This window comes from Thunnus maccoyii, chromosome 6, assembly GCF_910596095.1.
Source record: "Thunnus maccoyii chromosome 6, fThuMac1.1, whole genome shotgun sequence".
In the NCBI taxonomy this organism is placed as follows: Eukaryota; Metazoa; Chordata; class Actinopteri; order Scombriformes; family Scombridae; genus Thunnus; species Thunnus maccoyii.
The window spans coordinates 315,740-336,032 of record NC_056538.1 but is presented as its reverse complement, the minus strand read 5'-3'; the positions used below and the strand labels follow the sequence as shown (position 1 = coordinate 336,032).

Here is a 20,293-nt window from a genome sequence, read left to right as displayed (position 1 = left end):
ACCACTTTAAAGTATTTTTTGCACCACACACTCAATATCTAAAATACAATAAACACTGTATTCATTTATTTATTTTTATTTATTCCAAAATCCAGCATACAGGTGTTTCTCTAATTTACACAGTCCATATATGAGTGCAGGAGGGGAAGATGTGCCAGTGAGGTGACTGGAGAAGGCAAGGATCTATAATTAACATTTGATAGGAAGTGAAATTAAGTGTGTGAGAGGAATTATTATACAATCTGGCTTCAATTCACTGCCTCACCATCTGCGTCACCAATTACCCCTGTCTCCAAAATGTTCGTAGGCAGTGGTCAGAGTTTATAGACAAGTGCGCACATTCTCCCGTCAAGTTTGTTTTTATAGATCACAACTTTTGCGTGGGAAGTGGCATATGCCTCTTTCAAGCCCCTTGTGCATACGTGACAGTTATAAATGTGACCCCAGGTGATTTGTTATTTGGCATTTGATTTAGGGCTTTATTGAGTTAACCGGGATGATTGATGCATCTTAACTATTAGCCAGTTCTTTTGATAGTGTGGGCGGGTCCAAGTTGTTTAGGAAGGATTCTATTTCTGATGGAGTAGGTTCATAACTGGAGGAGTATAAGTTGCTGTAAAAAGTTTGAAAGATTTAATTTTCTTTTTTGTGTTGCAGTTGATTTGCTAAATATTTCTTTTTTGTTGCTATTTTGAAAGTTGTTGTCTTCAAGTTGTTGGATTGGAAATTGTGGAGGTTTTTTTGTGTATGATATTGTCAAGTTGGGTTATGAGGTTACTAAATTCCTTTTTTATTTGTTCTGTGAGATTATTGGAGTAAAGGTTTGTAAGATGTGCAATTCTTTGTTCTAAATTATTTGCCAGTTTTTGTTGCTGTTTTTTCTTGTACGATGAATATGATATGATTTTTCCTCTGATTATTGTTTTGTCTGTTTCCCATAGTAATGACGGTGACATTTCTGGAGAGTCATTCATCTCCATAATTGATGCCCACTCCTCACTTATTTAGTATTAAAGTCACAGTCTTGAATTGCCATCTCAGGGGGGGGTCTAATATATGATTGTTTATGGTGAGAGAGGCAGGAGCATGATCGCTCATGGTGATGGAATTAATTGTGGTTTTGTGGCTGTTAGGGGTGAGTGAATTGCTGACAAAAAAGAGGTCAATTCGGGAAGAAGACCGATGGAGGGAGGAAAAATAAGAATATTCTTGTGATGAAGGGTTCTCATTCTCTAGCTATTGCCAAGTCCATAAATATTCATGTATTGTTTGATTGTTTCAGTAGAGTGCCAGTTTCTTGTATTACCAAAGGTGCTTGAGCGGTCAGTTGTGAGCTCTACTAAATATAACAAGATAGGTTTGTCTTGATACTAGTCAGAAAGTCAGCTTACCCAGGAAAATCTATAAGAGTTCAATATCATAACCTTTTCCAAATGTGCAGAAGATAAACTGTTGTTTGAGTCATTATATAGACCTCTCTGTGACATGAAAAACAAATGCTTAAGGCACAAAAGAAATATATCAAAGGCAAAAGAGGGAAACAAAAGAACAAAAAGAAGAAGGGAAAACTGGATGAATGCTAAAGTTGCACTAATTATACGAATGGTGATCAAAAGACTGACTTTGCTGATTTGCTGTCTGCTCTTTGACAAGCCAGTAGGCAATAATGACGTTGGGACGTTAGTCTCCCCAGGAGACTAAGACAGAGGATTACCATGCTGACAGGAGACAGAGAGCTAATGAAGGACTATTAATATGGAGGACTTCCTTCCTTTAATGGCATTGTTATGAGTATCAGTCAGACAGCTGGAGTAAATGACAGGCATGTGAGTGATGTAACCTTATACTTGACATCTAAAGAGGAAGGAGGCAAGGAGGTATGAGCAGCTGCTACACTACAAATACAGAAAGAATAAATATGTAGATAACAGAAAAGTTCGCAAAAAGCTAAGCAAATGAGCTGTCAAAATACTGACAAATGTGACCTTTCTCACTTTCAAGAGAGAACCACTTGATGTTACTCAATATAAAGGTGCAGCAGTAAATCAAGACAGAACAATGAGAAACATTGCTGTGAAAAGATTATTTCGGTTTCATTTTAGTGTAACTGTTGTAGCCAGCTGAAAGGGTATTTGATTCGAATTTTGCAATTAGCTGTTTTTGACAGTATTATATTTTGTTTGGACTCTGGTTGTGCAGCTCAGCTGGCAACCTGGGCTCACATGCTACTACTGCATTATTCATTATGTGTTTCCTAGTCTGTCCTGACTTCTTTATCATTTTAGGAACAGTGTATACCCTGTGTTATAGTACAATTTCTATGTGCAGCTGCATTCAACACTTGAACGTATATCTTTTCTTATCTTATCATGGGCTCAGCAGTTTCTTTGGTATTTTCACACTCTGATGGAAATCAGAATTTTGGGATAGCTCTCCAATCACTAACATTCTGCCAAACTTGAAGGCTTGCCCATGATTTGTTTGTGTTTTCATGTCTACATGTGAATATTTCAACTGTAAACCAAAGTCCATAATATTGTTAAATAATGTAGTGTTGACATAACATACCATGCTACAACAGAGGTGCTTAGCAGTGCATTTGAGGTCTCTTTCACATCTATGGCTTAGTTCAGTTTGTTCATATAATAGATAAGACATTAAATAGTTTGCCCTCTGTCCGTTTTTTTCACACAGACTTTGACTTTGAAGTGAGTGAACATGAAGTCATATGTGGAAGGTGGTGTCATTCTGCATCATCAGTGCTTCATTAACCCACAGGGGAAATCAAACTCTGACTGACAGCAGGCCATGCTTCAATTTACAGAGCTGTATGTTCTGTAACTTATTATAAGCATCATTTGTTGAGACCGCAACTTGACCGATTAAACTATCTTGTCCTATGATTAATTTTTTAGGCTACCAATACTGATATTTGGCTTTTCTGTTAACAATACTGTGCTGCTTGAAAGTTTGTGAACCCTTTAGAATTTGCTCTATTTCTGCATAATGCATATTTGTGCATGCTGTCTATGGTTTACTCAAGCCCCATGGACAAGCTAGAAGGTAATTGGAAAAATGTCCTGTGAATGGATGAGACCAAAATCGAACTTTTCGGCTTGAATGACAAGCATTGTGATTGGCGATGAGCAAACACTGCATTTCAGCAGAAGAACCTTATCCCATCTGTGAGACATTGTGGTGGCAGTATCATGGTTTGGGCCAGCTTTTCTGACTCTGGACCAGGACAGCTTGCAATCATTGATGGAGCTATGAATTCTGACTTGTACCAGCAAATTTTACAGGAAAATGTAAAGGTATCCATCTGTGAACTGAAGATCAGCAGAAAGTGGGTCATACAGCAAGACAACGACCCTAAACACACAATTGATTCTACCAAAGAATGGTTAAAGCAGAGGAAAGTTAATGATTTGGCATGGCTGAGTCAAAGTCCTGACCTTAATCCAATAGAAATGCTGTCAAAGGACCTGAAGCAGGTAGTTCATGCATTTAGAATAACCAACATCCCAACAACAGTTGAGACTGTTCTGTAAGGAGGAATGGGCCTAAAATTCCTCCAAACCAATGTGCAGGGCTGATAAATAGTTGACGGAAACATTTGGTTGAAGTTATTGCTGCAAAAGGGACTGAAAGCAAGGGTTCACATACTTTTGCCTCACACAAATATGTAAGATTGGATAATTTTCCTCAATAAATAAATGAATACGTTTAATGTTTTTGTCTCATTTATTCAATTGCGTTCCCTTTATCTAGTTTTAGGACTTGTGTAAAAATCTGATCACGTATCAGGTCATATTTATGCAGAAATAGAGAAAATTCTAAAGGGTTCACAAACTTTCAAGCAGCACTGTATATCAGCCTATATTTGTATTTTGTTTTTTTGTTTTTTTAACATGGATGCATTACATAAGCAAACATTTTTGATAAATTCCTTAAATTTAAGTGTTTAATAACCAAGAAATATTGCTCTGACATTTTACAGTTTAAAAATAAACTTGTCTCTAGTCTCATTGAGATTGAGATCTCTTTTTCAAGAGAGACATGAGAACAAGAAACATTCATAATCAGACAAGTAGCATATAAAACCAACACAAATGAGGCCACACTACCGCAATGAACAAAGAGTTAGAGAATGAATTCAGAATGTAATGAGGGTACTGTTTGCAAATGACATCAAAAAGTATCTTTGGTATTTCTTGCAACTTCTTGTTAGTCTTAGGTGACACATCCACCTGTATGGATAATTCCATGATAAACTGATATTGGCTGATATAAATATGATGAGATGGTTACTGTCCCCTAAACAGAAGATATGACTTAGTTGCTGTATTCCAGCTGCATTTTTTCTCACTTTATAATCTCCCAAAACATACAGAGTAGGACACAAGCGCACCACACCTGTGTTTAAAGTCCTTGTGCATCACAGAAAAGACCTGCACTCTCAGGCTGACGCACACATACATTACGAAATGATCTTGCATATTGATCACCTGGACAGATGCTTAGAAGTTCACCTTCTTGACAGTTCACATTCAGCAGATGGATTTAACCGTAGTTTAGCTTTTGAATCTATGCTACTGTAAAATCACATCTCTACTATTACAAAATCTTGAGGTTGGTCTGTTTTGCTTTCACCACTGCACCAGTGTGCTTGAAAGCAGACCAGACCCTCCCTGTCGAGTAGTCTTTGCCCAGTTGTTTTGGTCTGTACCAAAGTTTGTCCACATCAGCCTTAATTAACTGACTCAGTGGACCTCAGCCATAGGGACCCAAAGGGTCAGGAAGGCCTTAGGTTTGTTTGTTTGAAGGGATGTTTCTTGTTGGACAGCCACAGAGCTCAATTAAAACTAGGGATGTCCTGATCATGTTTTTTGGCACTGGTGCTGATGCAGAGTATTTTAATATTAAATATTTTCCAACCAAATCAAATCCAACATTTGTTTTTGTTTATTTTTTCTTCATGTTATAGCTACACAGCAGATTTAAGGCTACTGTAGTAGTTCATTAAAGTACAGTAACATTAGTAAAGCTATTTCAATAACAACCGGAATCAGAATAGCTCTGCTGTAAGAAAAGGCTTTCTTTGATAGATGCATGTTATGTTTTGTATAGTATGCTGTTGTATTTTTGTATAATATCTGTGCAGAGGAGTGTCAATGTGGATCTGCTGTGGCAGTGGAGGTTACGGATAGGGAGATAGAGGATCAGGTCCCTAAACAAACACACTTACACACAGCTGGTGTTTGTGCATTAATGCACAGTAAAGACACAGATTAATATATATGCTAGATCTACATGCTCCTCCATCAGTGTGAGCATAATTAAACAGCCAGACCTCCAGTCCCGCTGAGCATACAGATATCTGCCTGCAGCATCATGTTCAACAGCAGCCTGACAGTAGTTTCAATATGCTTAAGGTCGATTTTATTTGTACCACACTCACTGCCACTGTTTGAGTATTGCAATCAAGAGATGAAAATATAAAGCAGTGATATCTCTTCCAACATGTCTTTCTCTAACATGACCTCTATAAGCAGTTTCTCAGTTGGTCTATGTTGCAGTCAGGGATGGGTGGACAAAATAAGGTTGCAATTGTTCTATCTTAACCCATGAACAGGCAGAAGTCGAAAATGAGTTGTAAAAAATAATTCAATGTTATTACTTATCTCATTTGCACCTAAGTAAAACATTTCAACACAAATTTTCTAAATATTTTGTATATTTTGGAAATTATGAGTTGTATCTCCCAGGACACGTTGCCCTATTTAGGTATGAAAATGGTCATAACGGTAAACATTTTGATGTTTTATTTGATGAAGAGAAGTGATACATTTTTGTTTCCCTGGTCATTAACATCACACATATTAGTTTTTAAACTGATTTTATCATTTTTATCAAAGTATAGGCTACCACACAGTTCTACCATTCCAGTTCTATCAATTCTGCCAATTCAAAAAAGGACAAGGCACACTCAAATGAACAACCATCTCAACTGATTCAAGCCATTGATCGAGTACTTGAACACCGGGCTCTGCTGGTGTACCTGTCCTGAAGGTGTACTGGTGTACCTATCTCTTTTCCCCAAAATACTGAAGCTCAGTGCTATGTTCTTGAGAAGAAAAACCTTAGCACGCAGTTTCCCACCTGACCAACCAGAAGCAACTGAGGTTAGCAAAATACCAGGGCTGTAGTCTGCTGGTCGACTGGTTGATTAGTTGGTTGATAGGTTCTCGTCCGACTAAATTCTCATTTGTCGAATAATCTCTGTGTTATTTTCATAAGGAGAAAAGTGCTACATCAACAGCTTTCCACGAGTAATCCATTATTTCCTGCGGCAGGAGGGACAGACTAATCGATTAGTCGATAGTTTAAGATCATGTACGATTTTAGTCGACCAAGATTTTCTTTGGTTGACTACAGCCCTACAAAATACCAGACATGACTACCAAAACCGTGCCAACGTCATGGCACCAAGATGCACAATTTTACAAAATTAAAGTGTTACAATAAGTGTTCATAAATAAACTACCTTACAAAGGAGGTCCCCACTCCGAGTCTCAAACTGGAGTCTCCCAGATCATAGACGACTGCACTGACTACTGAGCTAAAACCTTACTCATCACCTCATTGCAGACAGACCTCTACCTATTTATTCACCCATAACACAGAGACAGCACAGCATGTAATGTGTAGTGAAGAACTTCAAAGGCGATGCTTGCTTTGCACTTTTCATTTATTGCCTATTTTTTACAACCTAACGTTGTGGAAAGGAGAAGATGAACAACAGGTTATGGAGAGTCCCTTGGGAGCACTTCGCGTGTGTCAGTAGCTCAGTTTTGTCTCTGAGGAACACCCCCAACTCCGGGAGTGATGTCCAAATAAGGAAATATGCGTCATGTAGCAGGTGGATGTGACTCCTCTCATTGAGACCTGCTGATAGATGTAACAGCAGAGAAGAGTAGAGAGACTGAGATAGCGATGTAACCGACCTGCACGCTGGTATTTGACATGGTTTTTTTTCTTCCCGATAACAAATAATTTTTAAAATATTTGTATGAAACAAATATTCATAAAAACTCACGATTTGTGCTTTGCCAAATAGTATTTAGTAGTAGTATTTGTATTCGGGCCTACCGCTAATATAAATATAAACATAAATATACACACATACATATATACACATATATACACACACACACACACACACACACACACACACATATATATATGTATGTATGTAATTATATATATATACACACACACACATTATATATATGTATATATATATATATATATATGTGTGTGTGTGTGTGTGTGTGTGTGTGTGTGTGTGTGTATGTATAAAATGAAATTGGTATATTGTCATAATACTTGTTTTTGCAGTGAACATGTCTTCCAGTTTGAAACTAAATTTTGAATATTACACATTGACCAATTTTTTTTTTACCCCTAATCTGGCAACGTATCTCGTGGGATACATACATTTCAAAAGTTGCTGAATAACACCATGAACACCTTTAGACAATTTTTTCTTCATCAGCATATTAAGACATTAGTCATAGTTAGTGTTATGAATTTATATTGTTGTTTTATTGAAAATAACTATGAATAATATATAATTACTTACCACCTGTTAAGCATGTCCTGTACCACTGGCGGCCATGAACATTTCTGAACAGGCTGACTAAAAAACGACAGATAACCTGAACCAAGTCATGTGACCTAGAGGGTTACAATATTGGTTTTGGGATGAGAGCAGCAGCAAGACGCTGCCTTTTACACTCTGTGAGGCACACGTAATTGGTAGGCATGTCCTGATTGGCTGGCTATGTACATGCCAATTTCAGTGGGCGATTGCATGCATGTGATTGGAGGAGCGTATTACGCATAGAGTCCAGTAGAGGGCTCTGCCTGTGCTTGTAGAACTAGGGTTACAATATTGTAAACTTTGATTAATAACTCTGTGGTCTTTCCTCAAGCAACATGCTCAGGACAATTTTGTCTCCACTTGCAAAACCATCATGTGAGATTCAACTTCTTTTGAAGCTGCATTGTGTAGCTCTAGGTTCTAGTTCTAGTTGTAGTCTGTTACCACCCAAAAGCACACCATGATTTTAAGAAGGTTTACAGGAGATAATGTATGAGTAAGAAAGGATTATTTCCCCCCGTTAAGTTAGTCCAGTGTGTTGCCAGAGTCTGTTCTGCTGGATGCTACACATGGTGAATGAACAGGAAGAGGCAGCAAACTATTCAGACCCTAAGGCCGTCTTCAGACCAAATCAGGCGGTGCAGCGTTCAGCCGCAGGGTTGAGCAGAGGCGTGTGTGGTTGTGGGCGTGTTTATTTTTGCTCTAGAACTTTACCACTGTGAAACAATCAGAAAATAACATTTTATTGATCTGATTCACCGGCTTTCTTGCTACCACTCTCTAGCTCTCCAGCTCGCTCAACCACTGCTCTCTCTCTCTTTCTCTCGTCTTTTTTAAAATGAGTTGGGAAAGCCGACAGCAAAGTCCAACTCTACTTTTAACGCTATCAAATGGAGAGAAATGTCCTTCCCTCATCCTAGAAACATCTTTCTACTCCCTCATGGCAGAGTTTACAGCTCTGATCAGTCTGATCTCCAGCAGTGATTTGCCACCGCAGCCTTCAGCCGCAGTGTTGTTGAGGCAGTGTGAGTTCTCCAAAAGTTGACTCTGGCTCAACTTTCTGGCCGCAGTCCAGTGTGGCACAGCAGCGGCCAAAACAGCCGCAGCCAAAACGCACTACCCCCATTCAAATGAATGGGAGGACTGACAATTTCGCCGCACCGCAGTCTGAATACAGCCTAACTCTGTTCCTCTGTTTCTCTGTTTGTGTATTGTCCAGGTGGGAACTATCGTGGTGTGTTCGCTCTGGGTCTGGTTCAAGGTGAATGGAAGATGTATGTGAAAGGGCCGCTGGACAGAGAGGAACGCAATCTCTACATCATCAATGTCACCGCAAGCGATGGACTCTTTGTTTCCCGGGCAACAGTGGAGGTGACAGTTATGGACACCAATGACAACAGCCCCATCTGTGACCAGGTGAGGAATGAAACTGTTTTTTGCTCTTTTTAAAAGACAGATACAACTACTGGGACAGTAATAGTTAAACACAGTGGCAAAAGGCAGTTAGTTTTATATGCATTGTAGGCCTACAACATTCTTTTGACTGAGCTAAATGTAAATGTAACACAGTAGTCATGTGCACATCCACAAATCCTCAGTGGGATTGGTCCTGTATACAAAATACAGTTGAACTACATACAAGGAGTACACACACAATGAATCAGTGACGTTTCAACCAGCTACAGGCAAACAATGCAAATGTAGCCATCGTCAAAGATACACCAACATTTCATAGTGTCATTTCATTCCAGCGACTGGGTCTCTTTATTTCTTTGCTGTTTGTGTGTGTGTCTGCAGGCTGTATATACTGCCTTCATTCCAGAGGACCTCCCAGTCAACAGTGTACTACTAAGGGTTGGAGCTACAGATGCAGATGTGGGAGTCAGTGCCTGGATCCAATACTCTTTACATGGTCCTGGATCCCAGGACTTCAGTATCGATGCAGACACCGGTAGGAATGCAGCATGGCTTTGAAAACAAATCCAAATGGTACATTTTTCTTTGAGTAACACTTACTATGTAGGCTTTTTTCACTGAATTTGCATAAATTGAAACTCAAATCAATCCAATGTGGAGTGAAATGCAGCAGTGACAGTGGGCCAGATCACTAGCTAATCACATTGCCTACACAAATAGACGTATATAATTCTGTTTATAGTTCAGTCTGGTCTAGTCTAGTCTAGTATAGTATAGTACAGTATAGTTAAGTCTACTCTAGTCTAGTCTGACACACTCTCATGCCCCTGTTTGGCTTCATCTCTCGATGTGTCACATGTTGTTTATAACCCATCCAGGTGAGGTTAAGTCATCTGTGACTCTGGACCGGGAGATGACACCCAACTACCGTCTAGTTGCCCAGGCAACTGATGGTGGTGGGAGATGGTGCCGTGCTGAGGTGACGCTGGCAGTGACTGATGTGAACGACAACCCTCCCATCTTCACGCTGTCACAGTACACCGCCAGTGTCTATGAGGACACTGCCACCAAAGCCCTGCTCACCCGCATCCAGGCCATAGACCCCGATGAAGGTGATACTAACACCACCACTAGTGTTACTACTTCTACACCTTCTAGTACTAATATTACTGTTACGACTAGTAGTGTTACTACTACAAATACTATTACTGTTACTACTACCACTACTTTTATTTTTATAAAAGCCCTCATACGTAAAAAGCAAGGTGCTGAAAGGGCATTCATTTTAACAAGATGATACGATTCAAAAGCAGCACACACAAAAACACAAGGACATGATCCAACAAGTAAAGAGATTAAAACAGTACAGCCATAAAATGAATAAAAATATTATTCATTATTATAAAAAGGATGGTGCTAATTAAAATTGGAATAAATTAGTATGTTTCAAGTAGTCATTAAAATATCCACACAACTTGCCCTCCCCATTAAAGTGGTCTAAAGTGAAGGTGCATTATTAAAGAAGGCTGCATCACCCATTTGTTTTTCTTTTTTTATATGAAAGGATAATTATGGTTTATTACAACTTCAGTCTCGTTTTCATAGTTTTGTCCATGATTTCTACTCTTGCTCTCTTATTTCTGCTCACCAAGTTCATTGCTGAAATCTGGGAACATGGTGATTGTTCCTCAGTAGAAAGAAGTCTGACGGGTCAAGAAATATGATCAGTCAAACAATCAGACAGGTTGGAAACAAACCTGCAGGTTAGCCCAACTTACTTGGAAAAGAAAATGAAGTTGAGCCAAACTGTCTTTTCTAAAGATTCATCACAGTTTACAGACCAACTTCTTGCTTATTCAACTTCAGTACAGTAGTTGAATGTTGATGATGCTGAGTGAGCGGGGACACAGAGGGCATTAATAGTTTTGTTCTTGGTTGTTCATATGAAAAGTGAGAGAAGTAGTTGTTTGATGAATGCAAAAACAAGAGCTTGAGAGAGAAGTTCAAACCCTGCATACTCATACCTCCACACATCTGTTAAATCGATGAATAAAGTAGATGTCATTGTGAGATTGTCTGTTTCAAAATTTCTCATATTCACCCATAATAGGAAAGGTGGTTTGAGACACAGTTAGACAAGCACTTAGTTTGAAGCATACTTAGGGTTTTAAACCTCTGATGTGTACTTGACACCCCTCTTCATCTGTCTGTGTAGCTGGTCCGGGCCGTATAGTGGTCTACTCCCTGGCAGACTCTGCTGGAGGTTCCTTCTCCATCGACAAATCCTCAGGCATTGTGGTCCTGGAACGCATCCTTGACCGCGAGGTCCAGCCGGCTTATCAGATAACAGTCCGTGCGTCTGACCAGGGTTCACCATTGCCCCTCTCCTCATTGGTCAATGTCACGATCACTGTACTAGACATCAATGACAACCCACCGGTGTTCGAGCGCCGTGATCAGCTGGCGACAGTGCCTGAGGATGTGGGAGTAGGCACTGAGGTTCTCAGAGTTTACGCTGCCAGCAAGGACATAGGGACCAATGCTGAGATTACCTACAGTATTCGATCAGGCAACGAGCACGGGAAGTTCCATATCCACCCACTGACTGGTGAGTGTGCTTGCCACATCTCTGCACCTTCATTTTGTTTACACTTGAGGCACGCTACAACATGTCTTTTCCATTACCCCCGCCTCACATTCATATTATGGCAGCCATGAACTCTGCAAGCTGTGTAGTGTGGCAGTAAGTTCATTGCTCACAGACAAATTAGCTCCATTCCAGTTGCGCAGCAGGACAGCGCAGCAAAATGTAGCCGTATTCATTGTTAGGGTCAATTCTAGTATGATATCTGCTCACATACCTATAATCACTGCAGTCACCATGGTGTGTGTACATAAAAATATGTGTGTACATATATATATATGTAGTGCAGACTTTTTTGACATGGAATTGAGCCCATTTAGTTCCAATTTATTAAATTATCTGACATATGTGTTTTTAATATGTTGACCATGTCTAAAAACAGAGCTGGACAGAAATGACAAGTAAAAATTGGATAAGGCTATATTTTTCTTATTGTCAACAAAACCCATGAAATTCCCAAACCAACAATGTGCTAGTCTGTCTCTCAACACTTTCTGACTCCCCTATCCTGTCTGTGGCTCTCAGTCCCAAGTCCATTGGTTCCTCCTGAAGACGGAAATCAAATATATAGTTTCATTTGGGAAAAAAAGTCTCACTAATTTCTTAAAACAGCTGGTCACTGTAGTTTTTAACAAACATTACTGAAACAGGAGGAAATAGTGCATTTGTTGGGAGCTATTTTTAGCTGTGTATTAATGAAACAATGGCGCTCTATCACATTGAGGAATAAGATATATCAGGCTTTCATACACACACACAATACTTTGTAGGGTAATAGCAATTGTTGGTTTGGCTCCTGCCCTAGGATTTGTTGACAGTAATAAAGTTGTAGAATATTGCCAGATCTTTAACGCCAGCCACATATAGCCAACAGATGTGTTATTCGTTTGACAGTATACCGTATATCTTTAGAACATTATATTTACTCTCCCATCCCCCACATGATATTTATATTCAAATTTTACCCTTTGTATGTATTCAAATGCATATCTCTGTTCCCTCTCTCTGCTTAACTTCCTCAGGTGCCATTTTAGTTGCCCAGTCTCTAGACTATGAGACCTGCAAGGACTACTTCCTGACAGTTGAGGCTTGTGATGGCGGCACACCACCACTGAGTGCCATTACTACAGTGAACATAAACCTGACAGATGTCAATGACAATGCACCCATGTTCAGCCGCGACCTCTACACTGCAGTGGTGTCAGAGGATGCCACCATTGGAGAGTCTGTAGTACAGGTAGGTTGGGGTCAGAGTCAGCTCTTCCCTGCATGCAAGCGGGGCCTGAGGATGGAAGTGTCATTCACTCTGTCAGTCCAACACCTTTCATCCAGTACAAGATATATTTGCAGCTAGAGTAATGGCCATATTTTCATTAAATTTGATATTTTGATGAACCCCTAACCTTTTCTGTAGTGCCATCATCACTCTTAAAATTCCCCTTGACCAACACTCTCCTAATGGCTGTATTTCTGTTAAATTAGCTTTGACTATCCCCTTGACAGAGGTTAAATCCTTGTGTTCTGGGGGAGCCCCTGACCTTTTGTCTAACAGCAAAACTTTCCACCTTTACGCAAGAAATATCAGAATCTAATTGCCATGACATTTATTGAACAAATTTCTGCTCCCCAGAGGACAGACCTTTTTTATTTTGGACACTCAGAGCTGTGCTCTAGTGCCTCAAGCAAACTTCATACACAAGTTATCTAAGAATGCTCAATAAAACAGCAAATTTTTTGTTTGTTCCACTTGAAGAGCTTTAGGCCTTTATATCTCTTTACCTTTTTTATGTCTTTCTTTGTATTTTTCTTTGTGAAGAAAGAGTAAAATAGCTAATGGCTGTTCATGGTGCTATTATCAGCTTAACCTAGATGTTAGCAATTACTGATTTCTAATGTACAACTGATCTCCCTGGATTTGATAGCGCGTTAAGCTTGTATTTGGTGAGCTTCACAGACAGAACAAGTGGTGAGCATACTGTTTTCCAGGCAGCCAATAGACATTTCTGTTTCTATTTGTTTCATAGTTACATTTTCTTTGTTTAGTAATGTACACTTCAGAAATCAATTTTCTTACGCAATAACTTGTCAAACAAATACAGGTGACTCTGTGTTCACTGTAATGGATTTTTTATCCCTAATGCATGCACACACACACACACACACACACACACACACACACACACACGAAGCAGGTATTGCGATCAAATTGCATTCAAAAGTCAACAACAGTACAGTGCAGCATGCTTTGGAAAATAAAATAATAAGAAAATAATATTTTTAGAAAATCAGTTAAAACATACAAGACACTGTTATTGTTATTTATACAATACAATATGTTCCAAGTCAGTATAAATAAGTATAAGCACTGAAATATACTGTAATAACTCTGTAATATCTAAAATAGATTTAGTAATGAATTGTATCAGAAAATCATAGTCATCTAAAGTCACTGCTTGCGTTCTCTATATCAATGAACCAACATACCAAAGCAAAGAACAACATCAGCAACATTTTTCCTTGGATCGTAAGTCTCCCAGCATTACTTTAACCATGATCCTACCAATATAGTATTTAACATACAAGGACTACTGACTGGGGTCACTGCGGACCCCAAGAAGCAACAACCATCATAGCAAAATGTTAATTTATTTTTTCTCAGAACATTATTAGTTATGTAATTAAGGTCATCTGAAAAAAGAACAGATTATTATTATTATTTCAGGAAAGTTTCAGTTAAGTTACAGTATATTGTGCAAAATGAAAGTATATACTTTTCTTTAAATTGCAAATTGCAGCTTTTATTCCAAGTACAATCTTCCCATAAAGCCTTCAAAATGACTGATGGAGTGCCCTTCCCCCCGATAGTGTGTGATACTTTAAATTAGGACCCATGGCAAACATGAAATCAATAAATAGTTCCATCTATTAAAACTACACAGGTGGAACTGGGTGCTTTTGACTGAGGTCCCCGGGACCCCAATACATGGTATTTTTTAAAAAGTACCAATTAAAACAGAAACAAAAAAACTATGATATGAAGTCTTTCGGAACAAATTAATTGACAAAGTCATGAAAAATTGGAATGATAGAATAAAGCACCTGTGAGATGTGACAAAAAGTATACCTCTCAGGTCTGTGGGTAACCCAGTTGGCACTCGCTTTCTGCTGCACAGTCTTAGTCTGTCTCATGTAAGAATATATAGAATATAAATCTAGCCTGTGCAAGGCAGCCTGTTTTACATTCAAAAAGGAAAAATGAATTACCTTCAACAGCAAAAACATTGCTGGCCTGAGAACTCAGACAACTCTGATCACCTGAAAGTGTGTGTTTGAGTTGCTAAAGTTTGGATCACATTGAACTAAATAACCTGAGCTTTATATTGGACTCCAAAGCAGTGCAGTCACATGTGAAACTCAGAGTCCCTGTATCCATAGAAACCTGTGTGTGCTGACAGGCTGGCAGAGAAGACAATTGGAACAGAGAAAGCTCATGTTTGTGCAGCTTATTAAGAATCAGTGATTTATGGATGAAAAACATTTTGTCCAGTTTTATAAAGCAAGTGTTTATGTATGAGACAGAGACAAATGGTCAAAGTGTATGACACACATTTGTGTGCGTGTGTGTGTGTTATTTGTTTGCAGTTGGTAGCAGAGGACGTGGACAGTCAGCTGAATGGAGCCATCCTCTACTCCATCGTCAGTGGAGACCGAGACAACCAGTTCTTCATTGACCCACTCAATGGGGTCATCAAGGTCAACAAGCAACTGGACCGTGAGACAGTGAGGAGACACACACGTATACACACATACAAACACAGAATTCTCTCTAACAATAGCTCAGAGCCTGCGAGAGTCACGAATAGCAGACTTTTTAAAACGCATCCTTTTTCCAGAGTGTCATGATAGGTATCCTGTGTCTCCAGTAGATTATTCTCATATTTTTAGTTGACCCTGATGTTTGTTGTTTTCTGTCAAGCCTAGCTTTCCACTTGTACACAAGAAATATTCAAATATGATATGCACTAAAATTTGCTGAACACATTTATGCTCTCCAGAGGATGTCCTGTTTTATAGCATATCTCTAGTTATCTGAAGTTTGTTGGTAGCAGCACTGCTTCACTGTACTGCTGCTCAGACACAGTGGTTGCAGCTCACTGTCTGAAAGCGCTTCAAAGATAACAAAATACAATGTTCCCGACCAATACTTCAACTTCAACCAATACTTCGACCAATACGACCAATATCATTAATCATTGATTACTGTCTTGTTGAAATTGTAGTAACATTTGGAAATATACATGTAATGTTAACATACAATGTTTAATTGTACAATTAGGCTAGTAACCCTTTTTGGAGCTATTTTGTGTAATATATATGTATATGTGTGTAATGTACTTTTTACACCAACATTTATCTGATAGCTATAGTTAGTGGTAACTACAGATTCAAAGTTTACACACAAATTATATGATCAACTAAGATAGGTTAAACAACAACACAGTGTATAAAGCAGTTAAAATGATCTCCACCTCAGCTTGCCACACTATTAAAATGTTGCTTACACATTACTGTAATGCATCAATAATAATAAATCAGTAATTTAATACCTTGTTTCAGTGGCAAAATTTTTGGTGGGCGCAGTAACTCAACTCAACTCAATTATTTATAAAGCACATTTAAAAAACAACAAGAGTTGACCAAAGTGTTGTACAATGAAGATAACAAAAGCCATAAACACAATAAAGACACAAGTTAGGGGGAAGTTATGGGGGGACAAAACAAACTGTAGCAGCACTTCATAGCTCAGCAAAAAAATTTTTTTTAAAAATCTAAAAACAACACAACACACAGTAATGTTGCCTAAACACTGGCCAGTAGCACTACTCGAACATAAATTTAGCCCTCTTTCCTTCTGGCCTGCAAATTTCTCAATGACTTTCTGGTTAAAGTGGAAGCAGTCGATGAAGTTAACATAGTTTACTAAAAGGATTTCCACAGTCTAACACACTGTCCAACACATGTCCCCAAGCCTAAAAATTTCCAGAGCATCTCTGTAGCACAGATCACATGGGAACTTGGCTATACAATATAGCAGCTTAAATTACATGAAATTCAGTTTGAGGTGGCAAGGTGACCAAAATGAACCACAACCATTAAAAACACCCCGGGCTGAAAGTATTCACCTAAAACTCATGTCATTCCACACCATACATAATTTGATTCCTCAGCCAGAGAAGGTCATCACAGCTGATGCAAACCTCCAAAGAAATATTTCTTACCATGACTCAACATTTTCCCCAGCAGTCAGTCAGCTCACTTCAGACACCTCAGACTTTAGACTCCAAACGTTATATAATCCAGATGTTATTCCTGATTCCATTATCTTCCTCACCATCATCTTGTTTCTTCTTCTTGCAATGCGTGCAGTAAGGTTTTTTATTGCTTTTCCTTCCAACTGCCCAACTTCCAAGAAGCATCACACATGTCTAGTGGCAAATCTAAAAAAATATTGCTGAATTTTCTTTGATTTCCATGGTTCCACTTGAAGTTGCCATCTCATTAAAGCACCGGTCAGCTAGCTAAGGAGTAGGAGTGACAGTCATGCATAGTATGTGCATGGTACGCGTTCGCGTAGTTATGTGAGGGGTGTGAACTTGAATGGGAGACGTTGAGAATTGTCCAATCACATTAGATAAAAAAACATAAAAATAATACCAATTTGCTGCCAATAAAAGTGGGAGTGTCTGGGGTACAGAGAGCTATGCCCTGTGGAAAATCTGAGGCAACCAATTATAAAGCAGTCTCAGGTCACTTGCTTGCCAAAAGTTGAAAGACCATATATACACTCATTTGGACGGTGCCCTTCACCCAGGAAGTATTTGTATTCACACAGAAATTAATCAAATACAATTTGGAAGACAACATAGAACATTTTTAATCTACATTTTATTGTAGATTATACATTTTAACTCACTAACTATATATAATATTTACCTTACTCATATAACTACATATATATATATATATATATATATATATATATATATATATATATATACAGGCCCATCTCTGATGTAAATTAGGGGCCTGTTGGAAGCTGATGACCTCACTGGCAACTGGTTTGTTATGAGATGGATCCCTGACCAGATGGCAACTAATCACACTTGAACAGGAAACCCATACATGAAGCAGGCCTGAATATCTCTCACATGGAGCTCTTTAATTTGCAACAGGAATAAATATGGAAGGCATGAACACTCTTGCCTGCCTCTCCCATCTCCTCCTCTGAGCTGTTTTTTCCCCCTTCTCCTTCTTCTTCCTCATCTCCTTTTTCTCTTCAGTGCTTGAAAACTTCAGAAATGTTCAGATTCCTATCATAAAGTATTCATGAGTGCAGTCCATGAGCCGTCTGAGCGTACTCAGAAAAAGAGTGTTGGGGAGTGTGGGGGATCAAAGCTTTTGGCTGATGAAAGTGTGTTTGGGGTTATCACACAGAGAGCAGCAGCAATGCTGCAACGCTGATGTGTCCATCCATGTGTCTGTGCATTAATATTTGTGTGTGTGTGTGTGTGTGTGTGTGTGTGTGTGTGTGTGTGTGTGTGTGTGTGTGTGTGTGTGTGTGTTTACATATGTCTCCTCCTGTTTCCGCACAGGTTCTTCTATTTTCTGCCTTCTCTCTCTCTCTGCTAAGCAGGTCACAGTTGTTTACTAGTGAGGTTTATTTTTTTCATATTTCTAGGGCAGCAGCATATTGTTTTGTTGCTGCTTTTGCATTTCTCCTCAATGTGCTTCATTAGCTCTTTATTATTTGGCAATATGGAGAAACAGAAAAATATCCTGCAGCGGCTTTATAGAAGACTGAGCAGCATGCCAGGGGAACAAGGAGTGAGTATGTGTGTGTTTGTGTGAATGTGTGTGTGGGGGTGTGGTCTGCCATAGACTACTTCTTGGGACAAATTTCAGACTTAGGACCAGTTAACTGGGGACAGCTTGTCCAGTTGGGGACAAACACTGTGTCCCCAATTTGGAAAAAGCTGATTTTTGGGTCAGTGGTTAAGGTTAGGGTTAGGTTATGGGTAATGAATGTAAGTCTATGTAATGTCCCCAAAAGTGACCATGATCTGATGTGTGGATGTGTGTATGTGTGTGTGTGTATGTGTGTGTGTGTGTGTGTATGTGTGCGTGTGTGTGTGTTTGTGTATGAACTTCATTATCAACTCTCCCTCAGACAACACATAGGCCAACACATAAGCACTCTTTTTGTTCTATAATATGAAGTATGTCATCTGTCATCTCAGAGCACAGTTTGGCAGGATGAAAGGCTTAAAACCAATCAAGAAGCTCTTCATCTGCTGCTCTGAGCTGTTTTGTTTAACATCGGCTGTAGAGAGGCAATGAAAAAATCTTGATCTACTTGATAAGCATCTGTTACTATTAAAATGTGATGAAATGAATAGGCATTTTGTGTATGCTATTATGCCAGCTAAAAATGATTACAAATTCTGCCCTAAGAGGTACTGGAACCCTCTTGGAAGTAGAAGGATTATTATTATTATTATTACAGAGTTGCAAAGTTTGAGGGGCTGCTGGTTCCACTAGTGTTTTTCCCCATTCTGTATTCCCATATCAAATGTTTCTTTAAACAATTTCTATATTACTGTTAGATCAGCTCTCTCTGTAACGATTCTACAGGTTTATATTCTGACTTCCAGTTTCAATTATTTCAACTTAATTTCTGAGAAATCACATTTTGTCTGTGATTTTGTCAAATGGCTAACAATACTGCAATACCCATGAGCCTCAGCTGCCATCACTATGGAGAAGAAGGCAGTTAAGGGTGTGAATCAGAGTGTAATGAATTCAAAACAGTTTGTTGTTGAATTTCTAAATATGTGTCACCATAGTTGCTGAATTCACTCAAAAGTGACCCAGAAATTAGAACCAACTCACACTGCAGACTGTAAAATCAGTTGTCTCACACCGTAAACTTTAGCTTCCACTCACTGTTACCAAATTTTAAGCTTGGTGATTGGCTCTTGCTTACCGAAATGAACCTTGGGAACCTTAGTTAACTTGTACCCTGAAATCTTTATGTACACAGTCACTGGTTCAAATTCACCAATGCGACCTTGGTGTGTGCATCCTCCTGCTTCTCTCCTCTGTCTGTTGTGAACTCTGTTCACGCACATGGAGACTTGTTGTTTAAAAGTTGTACTATATATGTTAAACAATGTGCTTAGACCCCACTTATCTCTGCTTGCATAATAAGATTATATTCACCAAGCGCTAAGATCTGAGAAGACAGCAACATCACTAAAAATAATTCACATAGATCAAGAAACTAAAATGATCCTTTAAAGAAACAGTATGACATTTTTGGAAGAAATTTCATGATAAACTTCTATAAGGCTTCTGGCTAGGATAAATCACTGGTTCAAGATTTACATTCAGACAAAACCATTAGGCCATTTTTACACAAGATAAATTCTAATCTAATGTTATATGATCTAGGAAGACTACAAGAATGAGGGATAATAGGATACAAGGAAAATCATGACGGCTTGTAT

At 38.9% G+C, this 20,293-nt stretch overlaps 1 protein-coding gene across 5 annotated transcripts in view; it reads left to right on the top strand.

Annotated features, from left to right (window-relative positions):
- fat3a (FAT atypical cadherin 3a) overlaps positions 1–20,293 on the top strand; it is a 248,915-nt gene that overhangs the window by 190,433 nt on the left and 38,189 nt on the right. For all 5 annotated transcript variants that reach the window (XM_042414703.1, XM_042414702.1, XM_042414700.1 and 2 more), the window contains 6 exons: positions 8,886–9,082; positions 9,464–9,617; positions 9,961–10,194; positions 11,298–11,690; positions 12,749–12,963; positions 15,369–15,506. In XM_042414703.1, coding sequence (XP_042270637.1) covers positions 8,886–9,082; positions 9,464–9,617; positions 9,961–10,194; positions 11,298–11,690; positions 12,749–12,963; positions 15,369–15,506 — 1,331 coding nt within the window. The remainder of the gene's footprint in view (positions 1–8,885; positions 9,083–9,463; positions 9,618–9,960; positions 10,195–11,297; positions 11,691–12,748; positions 12,964–15,368; positions 15,507–20,293) is intronic.